The following is a 9,391-nucleotide window of genomic DNA, read 5'->3' on the forward strand; positions in this document are numbered from 1 at the left end:
GTTTAATCCAAGTTGATTTCCTGTTCAGAAGTTCAATTCTTGAGCCTGCACACTCACAGCAGATCCTTATGCTGTGTTTGTGGTACACAGTGCACACACGTGGATACTGCTTCAAGTCCCTTAGTGAAGGTCTGGGAAACAGGCAGGAGTAAGTGCCTGCCACCAGAACAATTAATACAGCCAGTTCTCTTTCCTGAGGTCATCTCAGGGCCACAAAGAGCTCTGGATCACATTAAATATTTTAGAGAAATTATTATTATTATTATTATTATTATTATTATTATTATTAATGATAAAATATGATCAAATATTTTAATCTGCTTGAATTATCCATGCTGTTTGCAGCTCTTAATATGTTGGTATCAACACTCTTACTTTGTATCTTTCTGAGTGGACGTGCCTCAACAGTACAGCACACGTACCCTCTCCTAGTCTGTCTAATTCCATTTCTGGCATTTACTCTAACACACATCTCCTCAGTAATCACAAAACTGAGGCTATTAAAAGAGGAAGTTTATTACTGTAAAGGAAATACTGTTTTCTGCCCCGATTATAGCTAGATTACTCTCGACAGTTCAATACAGGAAAATAAGTTTTAGAACTACAATGCTTCCACCGAATTAGTTGGAAAATACTACAAAAATAACTGATGTATTTACAGAACATGGTCCTTTATCCCCCCAAACATAACATATTCTATCAAAAGGAATACCACTGATGCCAATTTCTCAAAGATCAATGAGAATTTAAACAACAGAGAAACTGGATTTCTAGAGTAAGTATGCACTAATTATTTGATTTTTACCAAAGTACTATAGAACTTTTCACATCCAGAGTTTGACTTGCACATATTGCACCACATTAATCGCTTGAAAATTTTTCATAACAGTTTGTGCGTACATGGACGTTTCCAGATGTTTCTGAATACGTTCACTTAATCAAACTGATTGTTAATCGGGACAGCTACTAAACAGAAGCTAAACAGCAGTACACGTTCTTAGAAAGATACACAGCAAGTTATGTCATCCAAGCATCACGAAACTCCATTGAGAGATAAATTTTTAGAGTATTGCAACTCAAAGATCATTATTAAAAGGAAGTCAACATATTTAAATAATCCCAAATACTAACAGGAGTCATTTGGAATGCCTGACTGGCCTAGGCACAGCATAGAAAATAGCTTTAATTTCAAGACACTGAAGGTAGCGGGGTGGTGTTGCTTTTCTTTTGCTTTAAAGCAAATAAGTAAACTGACTGTCATAACGGGGCTATGGAAAATCATAAACAGCGATCACATTGCTTAGGCTTGAATTATTTGGGTAAGAAATCAATCAAAAAACTTGTAACACCAGAAATCAACCCAAGGATCCCAAGCATTCGACCAGAGCTGGAAACAGGCTCTCCCAAGAGTCAGGGATATGTGCCCTGTCCCCTGCCCCGCAGAAGCTCATCCTCCTTCTGACAGGCGAACACCTTCCGCTCATCCCTCAGTCCCTTCCCGGTGTCCCCGCGCTACGGCCGCGCTCCTCACGTACCGCCTAAACACCCTACACAGTCACGACATCCTGTCACAACAGCTCAGCAGCTCCAGGCGGCATCAACCCTCCGGTACGAGCAGGAAAACGGGATGACGTGCGGAGCACCGGCCCTTGCCTTCGAACCTCTGGCCTACGGTAATCCCGGCGGCTCGGGGTAGGGAAGCGTCAGGAGACCCTCAACCCCTCCCCAGGGACGCAGTCCCAGGGCCTCCATGAGGGGAGGCCGCCAGCGCAGCTTGTGGCCCCCCAACAGCACCCGCCCCGGCGCACGGCGGGGGCCGCTTGCCGCCCTTGCCTCAACCGGGACCCGCTCCCGCCGCGCCCCGACCCTCATTCCTCGCGGGCCGAGCCCCTCTCGGCGCAGAGCCTATACTCAGCGCCAGTCCCGGCCCGGTTGCACTGGCGTACGGTGCAGCCCCGCTGTCGCTCCCCGCGCCCGCGCGGCCGCCGGCGCGGAGGGCCGCGCGTCCCCAAGCAGCCCGGTACCTGCTGGCTGAGGGGGATGAGCGCCGCCATCTTCCTCCCGCTGGGTCGGGCCGCGGCCGGGGCGGAGCGAGGGGCGGGAGGCGGTGGCACGGCCGGGCCGGGCGGGCCCGAGGAGGCGGTGGCGGCCGCTGATACCCGCCGATACCCGCCGGTGAGCCGCCGCGGTTTTATCGGGGCCCGGCAGGCGCTCGTCGACGGCAGTTTCCGCTGCCCGCAGCGGTCCACAGAGTCACTGAATAATTTAGAATGCATTTAGAATCCATTTGATGGGTAATAAATCTAAATTATTTCGCATCATTTAGAACCCATTGAGTCCAACCTTTGACCTATCGCCACTTTGTCAACCAGATCAGGGCACTGAGTGCCACGTCCCGTCGCTCCTTAAAACACCTCCAGGGATAGGAACTTCACCACCACCTCCCTGGGCAGTCACATAATCCCAGAACGGACCACAGTGGGCCACCAAGTCCCACGTCCCTGTCCAGCAGGGCCATCCCAGAGCACATGGCACAGGATTGCGTCGACACAGTTCTGCAGTATCTTCAGTGAGAGACTGCAGTCTGTTCCAGTGCTCAGTCACTGCACAGAAAAGAAAAGAAGTTCTTCCTCATATTCGGGTGGAACTTTTTGGGTATCAGCTTCTGCCTGCTGCCTCTTGTCCCATTCTTGGGGCCCGCAGTGCAGAGCCCCAAGCAGGGCCACGCCCTGACCCCTCCCTGAAGACACTGACAGACAGGGGGTGAGGTCCTCTCTCGGCGCCTCCTCTCAAGGCTAAACAGACCCAGCTCCCTCAGCCCTTCGTCGGCAGAGACGCTCCAGTCCTAGATTAACTTTGTATCTCTAAACCCTGTCAAAGCAGCCTTCATCCACTGGAGGTCCTTCATCCCCAATGAAGCTTTTTCTGGTCTAGGATCAAATTTTCGGCATCAAACGCATCAAAGTTAACAAGCCCCTGATTGCAGAGTATAAATCCTGAGCAGCAGCCTGACCGAGGCTGGACCACTACGATCACATAAAAGTTAAATCCATTTAGGAAAAAAAGGTGTAGGGCAACCGTCGTATTTCAGAGCTTTAAAAGTTCTGCACCCCAGACCGTCACTGGAATTGTTTTGCAGTGCTTGGGGCTGAAAAGAAAAATTTGACCTCACTCAGTCAACAGACTATAAAGTGGCACAGCTGACGTCGGGGCTTCCAGGGATTCCCGCCTCTTCCTTTCTCCTCAGCATACAAAATCCTCTCAGCCGGCGTCCAGAGGTAAATGCAGAGCCCTGGGCTCTGAAGTCTGCGTAAATTTTTTTTCTAAATTTGAAGCCTTAGTTCTTGGGGGAGGAAGGAAATGCAGAAAACCAGAAGGACTTGAGAAAAGATTGAAGGAAATTACTGAAAAAGTTACAAAATGGAGGTAAAAGACAGGCCAGACAGAAAAATCAGGCACATCATTCATTGTTTCCAATTCATTTCCCTCACGGCATTAGGGAAAATTAATTAATTAATTAATTTTAAAAATAAATTATTAAGACAGCATCCAGGCACTTTGTATGTCTATTTCAGAACTGTCAAAGGGAAAAACCAGTGCACAATTCAACAATATTAAAAAGAAATTAAATAATACACTAACACAGAATAAGGACAGCAAATTACCTCAGGTTTGATGTAATTTCGATCAGAAATTCAGATTCAATCATCCCAGTCCGTGGGCTTCTTTTATCATTAATTTTCCTCGGTGGTAAGCAATCTAAATCATCTTGCGGGTTGCCAGATGCATTTCATTATCAATTTTTATTTCACAAGCCTTATCTGGCATTATAATCAAAATATATAATCGGAGTATATAGGTGCGCATAACTGTCAGACAAGGCTTTAGAGATAGCAAGGGAAAGTTTTTAAGAACCTTAAACTCAAGTCCTAGGAACTGCCTTACAGAATAATAACACTAGAAAGTACTAGAAAACTATCCCAGAAAAACAAAAAACTAGGCAAAATAAAAATGACCCATGGCGTAAGTTCAATAGCTATATAATTGTATTACAACTATACAATGATGTTAGATACCTAATGCCAAATTTCACTGTGACACACGAAGTACAAGATTCACCAAGTCCCTGGAAATGACACGCAAGTACAAAGGGCAGGTAATAGCCTACAATATGGTATTTCAGTCAGGGGTCTTAGCGCAAATCCTGCTGAACAACTGGATCAATTCCCAACTCGCTCCAATAATTAGCAAATCGCGGGTTCGTAAAAATCCCCGTTTATGGACCCCGGTGCACGCTGGGGCTTGCAGTCGGGGCGTCCAGTGCCGGCGGCTGTAAACCTGCTTGCGATTGGCTGGCTGCTCCGTCGCTCGCGCGGAGCCAATGAGTGGGCGGGATACTGGGCCAGGACACGGCCGCGCACCGCCCACTCTGGTCCGGCCCGGCCCGGCCCGGAGACGCCTCCGCCGCCTCCTCGGGCCGGGCGGACTCGATGCCGTGCTCTCCGACCCTGTCCCGCCCCGTCCCGGCCGCCTTGATCCGTTCATCTCTGTCTCGTACCCTCCCGGATGGCCGCGATCTCTCGGGCACCCGCGGGCCGAGGGCAGGTGAGGCACCAGCGCCCTATCTCGGTCTGTACCTAGGCAGCCTCGGCCGGGGCCGGTGTTCGCGTCCTGCGTGGGGAGGGATCTGTACAACCCCCTTCCTACAGCTCCCTGACGGAAGGGTGCAGCCGGGTAGTGAACAGCTCTGCTCCCAGGGAAGCAAGGACAGGACGAGAGAACAGTCTTAGACTGTGCCAGGCGAGGTTTAGGTTGGACATCAGAAAGAATTTCTTCACAGAAAGGGTGGCCAGACATCGGGAGGGATTGCCTGTGGAGTCGCCATCCCTGGAGATGTTTAAGGAAAGGATGGATATGGCACTCAGTGCTTTGGTCTGGTTAACAACGCGGGGGGATCAGTCACAGGTTGGACTCGATGTCAGGTCTTTCCTAAGATCAGCGACTCTGTGATTGTTGGCAGGGCCACAGCCACAGCGCCCGCGGTGACCTCACCGTGGTGGACGTAGAGCTGGAGAACGCTGGAAGAACTCTGTCCCACCACGGCAGATTCCTGAAAGTATGCGATGGCAACGCTTCTGGGATCCAGCGGTGCCAGATGCCCGGAAGCCCCGTCTGGGCAGGGAGCAGCCGTGTAGCCCAGAGCACTCTGGGCAGCGCCTCCCACACGCGGTTAAGCTCAGTCCTGAATAAAGTAGCGCAACTAGAAAGTAAAATTATGGGCCGAAAAAAGCACCTGGAATTGCAGACCACTGACTCGGGCCCGAAGCCTTTGGCTGAGGAGTGCACCTCATCTGCCTCTGAGCATGAAGGCGGTGCCAGGGGCAAGAAGTACCGGAAGAATTACAGTACCAGCAGTAGGAATGGGACCCGCAGGGATGCCTGTTCTGAGGAAGAGGCAAGCATTCAAAGCCCTGAAAGGAATGTTACGGTTAAACAACAGCTTAATCTGGATAGCGATGAAGAGGAAATGAGAGAATTGATGAAGAGCTCTTTGGGGTTTTCTAGTGGAAATGGGAATCAGGAAGTTCTGGAAAGTGATGCTCAGTGCGGTATAAAGGTAAATACAAACCTTGGTGGATTATGTCTCTTTATTAATGCTTTTATATAATTGTTTTAATTGGTTTTCTTTAGCTAACACCAGGAACTAAATTTTAAATTTGCATTTGTGTCTCGCTCATGATACAATTCAGATGCACATCTTAATATTACTCTATTTTACCCACAATGATTTGTTCTCCTTTTTTCAATCTACACATAACAATGGAGTAACACATAAATCTCTTTGTCACGTTCTTCAAAAAGAGCAAGACTCCAGTTCCATCAGGAAGGGCTCCTCCACCTTTCAAGGAGGTTTCACCAGCAGAGTTATCTCAAGCATCTTCTATTCACAACAAAGACTCAGAGAAAAGTGTGTTTGGTAGAGTTAATTCACCAGCACCTTCGCCCGCCAGCAGAAACCTGTCAGGACATACCATGAGATCTCGATTGCTTTCGCCTTCCATAAAAGACAACGCCGTAAAGATTGCTCTGCCTAAAGCAGGCTACACCAAGCAAATCCAAGAATCCCTTGAAAGTGACAGAAGCGACATAAAGTCGTTGGATGAATTATTTTCTAAAGGAGCTGATGCAGAAGATTCAACCAGCAGCAGCTTGAAATGTAAGTTTTCTAAAATACCATCTCAGTATGAACTGTACTGATAGCCTCCTGATAAATTCTCTTAATAAACATGGGCAAATAAGTCACTTCGAAAGGATTCACTGGTGAAATTTCACACAAACCAAGGCCTGATCAAAGTCATTATCTCAATCTGTTTCTTTTTTCTAGTGTAATAGGTTTGTATATTTCTTATAACTGTAATGGGTTCAGATTAATGATGCTGCCCTGGGTGACATTACGATGTCAAAACAATTAGAACATTCAGAGTAGTTTTTGTGTATCAGTGGCACAATGTACCGATCTGTGGGTCGGAGTGAGAACAGCTGGAAATGAGGAGCAACAAAAACCTCCTGAACTTCAGGAATGTCAGCAGATCAAAGGAGGAAATTTTAGGAGTTCCCGCCAAGCTAAAGAATCAGTGACTGATTGCTGTTACTTTTTAATACTAAACTAGTAGTTAGGTACTTGTAGTACTTCAGTTAGTACTGATTTTTTTCCCCCCACTTTTCTCACTTAGGGAAAGTGTACTGTAATTTTCATACAAGTTCTCACGAGTAGGTGTCATTTGTTTGCAGACGTCAGACTGAATATCCTGAGCCTTGATGATTTGGCACCAGATCCTTCCCGTAAAGCAGCAGAATTAAAGCAGAAAGTAAGTAGAAAATCCCCACTAGCACATATTCCTAGTCTGCCTTTGTGTGGTGGAGTGTGGAGGTTCTAAAATAAATACTTTTACAGGGAAAGGACATTTGGTTTACTCAAGAATCAAACAAATACGTGAAAAAAGATGCATCGCTGGTGGAAGAGGACCAGCCCGCTCTTAAAATGACCAGTGCAGTGACTGTTGTGAGTGATTCTTCCGGAGAGGAAGTTGAAAAATGCATCTCTGAAGCTGAAATCTCTGAACATTTAAGTGGAGTTTCCTCAGATTTTCCTCCACGCAAACAGGATTATCTTAATCAGAATGAGAGAACTCTTAATTCAGAATATTCTGAAGACTTTGAAAGGTCTCTGTCTACAACAGACCGGGAATCTGTAGAGGGACATTCTGAGAGCTGCTCGTGTTCTGGAGTATGCCCGTCTTCAGCGTCATCCTCGTGGGCTACCCAAGAGCAGCACAACCGGAGGCACCAAGTGACTGTCACAGAAACCGCTGTTCAGACAACAGAACCTCCATTCACCTACTGCTGGGCGAAGGGTGAGTTCAGCAGTTACCAGCCTAGTCAGGCAAGTTTTACACTTTTATGTATGCCAGCGCAGTTAGCCTCGATAGACTTCTTCACTTGAGTGCCAGCTTACACTCACTAGTGCTAAATAAAAAAATTTTCCAAAGCCCAACATTTTGATCTGCTGTCTACAGAAAAGACTGGGATTGAATATCGTAGTAAGAAACCTTTTTTTGCTTAAAAATACTCCCCACAGGACCTAAGGCTGGATGAGCAAGCGTTAGCGACAGAGCTCACAATAGCACGAGTAGTACTTTCAAATGAAATTCAACATTCTGCTATCTTTACTATCATAAATAATAGCATTGTCCCATTACTAAAGCGATTGCTCATTCATAGAGTTCTTTTGCATTTAACTTCTCTCTTGGGAAAGCATTATGGCCCCATGGCAGGATCAGATATGAGCTTTCACATCCTGAGGGGTTGCTCCCTGCCTACGTCTCTTGAAGGAAAAAGCACTAAGAGCCATCATTCCTTGCCACTCGCAAGGAGGAAGTAGAAACTTTAGTGTGCTTGAAAACCAAAGCATCGAGTACAAAAGTCTTTATTTGTACTGTGCCTAGGGTTAGAAAAGGTCCCTTCTGCAATGGTGTTGTGAGCCTGAGAGTAAAGAAACTGTGGAAGTTCTATAACTATCTCAGCATTTTTTTGGCTGACAGAATTCTCCTTTTAGGCTGTGCAGTGGTCTTAGGGCAGCTGCTGTCCCAAGAAACTGCTGAAGAACCAAGCAGTAGCACTAAGCCTTTCCACTCTCCCCACCTAGTAATTCTGATGCTATCTCCTATGCACAGCAAACCCCTCTGCAGTGCTTACCCCATCTGTTGGAACCAGCTACATCGATCCAGTACCAATTGCCAGTCACGTGATCAGCATGGATGCAGTAGAAGGTACCAAACACACATTTATTATTCTTTTTTATTCTATTTTCTGCACCTAAATCTGGCTTGGTTTGTTCAGCCCTTGCTGCCGGCTGTGCCTCACCGCAGTACGTCCCGTCCCTTTCTTGCAGCCCTGACCGCGTACAGCCCCTCAGTTCTCGTTTTACACGCCCTGTGCAAGCAGCACGTGATGCTGACCCAGCAGTTTGTTGAGAATGTTCACCACCTTCACACATCCCTCGTGGAGTCATTAGAGCATGAGAAGTTCCACTACCATACCCTGGAAGAGGCTAAAGAGGTATTTATGACACACCAGAGACTGAGTGTATATTCCTTTCCAAATGCTTGTAGTATTTGCTGCGAACCCAGTTTCTTTGCATATGATCAATGAATAAGTTTAAAGGGAAAAAAAAGACTGAAGTCCTGCTGGAGGCCATAGTTTTTAAAGATTAAGGCTTCTGTTGTAGCATTTAGCTGTACTCAAGCGAGCAGTACAGAAAGATGCATATATCTTGACATTGCTTTCTACTGCTTAGTAAATAATAATCTACATAATGAAGACAGTAGTTGATTAACTTTTTGTGGTTTTTTTTTTTTTTTCCCAGTACATCAAGAATCACAAATCCCCACCTCTAACAATTGAGCAAGCGCTTGAAGAAATTCGGAGGGCCCAGGAGAAGTAACTGCTTGGGCAGTTATTCAACTTCAAGTGACATTTATATTTACAGCTCTAAGGCTGAAATAAGAAACTTTTCCAAGTTGTACAGGCAAAAGGTTATAAAACTGTATTGGAAGGATTTATACAAACTGCTATTGAGTAAAAATGAGTTAGTACAAGTCGCTAATTGTTATGTATCATTTACTTTTTTATACCTGAAAGTTTTACTCACGTGCACAATACAGGGATACGCAGCGAGACTACGTCCGCAAAAGAGACTTTTAGATAACACGTGTGTCTAGTGGGACCGTGATAAGTCATCACGATGCACATGCTTATCCCGTGAATTGTCAGATCCATGACCGCATCTATGATCGTGGTAGAAATGAAAGTCTGTACTACAGCCCCTGAC

The 9,391-nt window shown here is 46.4% G+C and overlaps 2 protein-coding genes across 23 annotated transcripts in view; one reads left to right on the forward strand and one right to left on the reverse strand.

The window, feature by feature from the left end:
- Positions 1 to 3,196, reverse strand: part of EPS15L1 (epidermal growth factor receptor pathway substrate 15 like 1) — a 47,869-nt gene extending 44,673 nt beyond the window's left edge. For 15 of the 19 annotated variants that reach the window (XM_086862611.1, XM_086862600.1, XM_086862603.1 and 12 more), the window contains exon 1: positions 2,025 to 3,142. In XM_086862611.1, coding sequence (XP_086718737.1) covers positions 2,025 to 2,276 — 252 coding nt within the window. In that variant the 5' untranslated portion in view covers positions 2,277 to 3,142. Of the gene's footprint in view, positions 1 to 2,024 lie in introns of all 19 variants that reach the window. The other 4 variants (XR_015279151.1, XM_086862601.1, XM_086862604.1 and 1 more) reach the window with 2 other exon arrangements.
- C25H19orf44 (chromosome 25 C19orf44 homolog) lies at positions 1,442 to 9,161 on the forward strand. 4 transcript variants are annotated; one of them, XM_086862618.1, is made up of 9 exons: positions 1,554 to 1,673; positions 3,140 to 3,278; positions 5,021 to 5,617; positions 5,863 to 6,217; positions 6,793 to 6,869; positions 6,956 to 7,415; positions 8,235 to 8,330; positions 8,453 to 8,619; positions 8,927 to 9,161. In XM_086862618.1, exons 3-9 carry the CDS (start codon positions 5,156 to 5,158, stop codon positions 9,002 to 9,004), a joined length of 1,695 nt encoding a protein of 564 aa, XP_086718744.1. In that variant the 5' UTR covers positions 1,554 to 1,673; positions 3,140 to 3,278; positions 5,021 to 5,155; the 3' UTR covers positions 9,005 to 9,161. The 4 variants fall into 4 exon arrangements, 3 of the variants coding, with proteins under 3 accessions (XP_023798666.1, XP_086718744.1, XP_023798665.1); XM_023942898.2 differs by lacking the exon at positions 3,140 to 3,278 and having other exon boundaries at positions 1,442 to 1,673; XM_023942897.2 differs by lacking the exons at positions 1,554 to 1,673; positions 3,140 to 3,278 and adding an exon at positions 4,335 to 4,605.
- The last annotated feature ends 230 nt before the right edge of the window (positions 9,162 to 9,391 follow it).

The sequence above is a fragment of the Cyanistes caeruleus genome, chromosome 25 (assembly GCF_971803275.1).
Source record: "Cyanistes caeruleus chromosome 25, bCyaCae1.hap1.1, whole genome shotgun sequence".
NCBI classification, from domain to species: domain Eukaryota; kingdom Metazoa; phylum Chordata; class Aves; order Passeriformes; family Paridae; genus Cyanistes; species Cyanistes caeruleus.

Coding starts and splice junctions, on each gene's coding strand:
- C25H19orf44 (XM_023942897.2), top strand. CDS start 4,567: ATGGCCGCGATCTCTCGGGCACCCGCGGGCCGAGGGCAG. Junction 5,618..5,862: donor ATGCTCAGTGCGGTATAAAG/GTAAATACAAAC, acceptor TTCTTCAAAAAG/AGCAAGACTCCAGTTCCATC. Junction 8,620..8,926: donor CCCTGGAAGAGGCTAAAGAG/GTATTTATGACA, acceptor TTTTTTTCCCAG/TACATCAAGAATCACAAATC.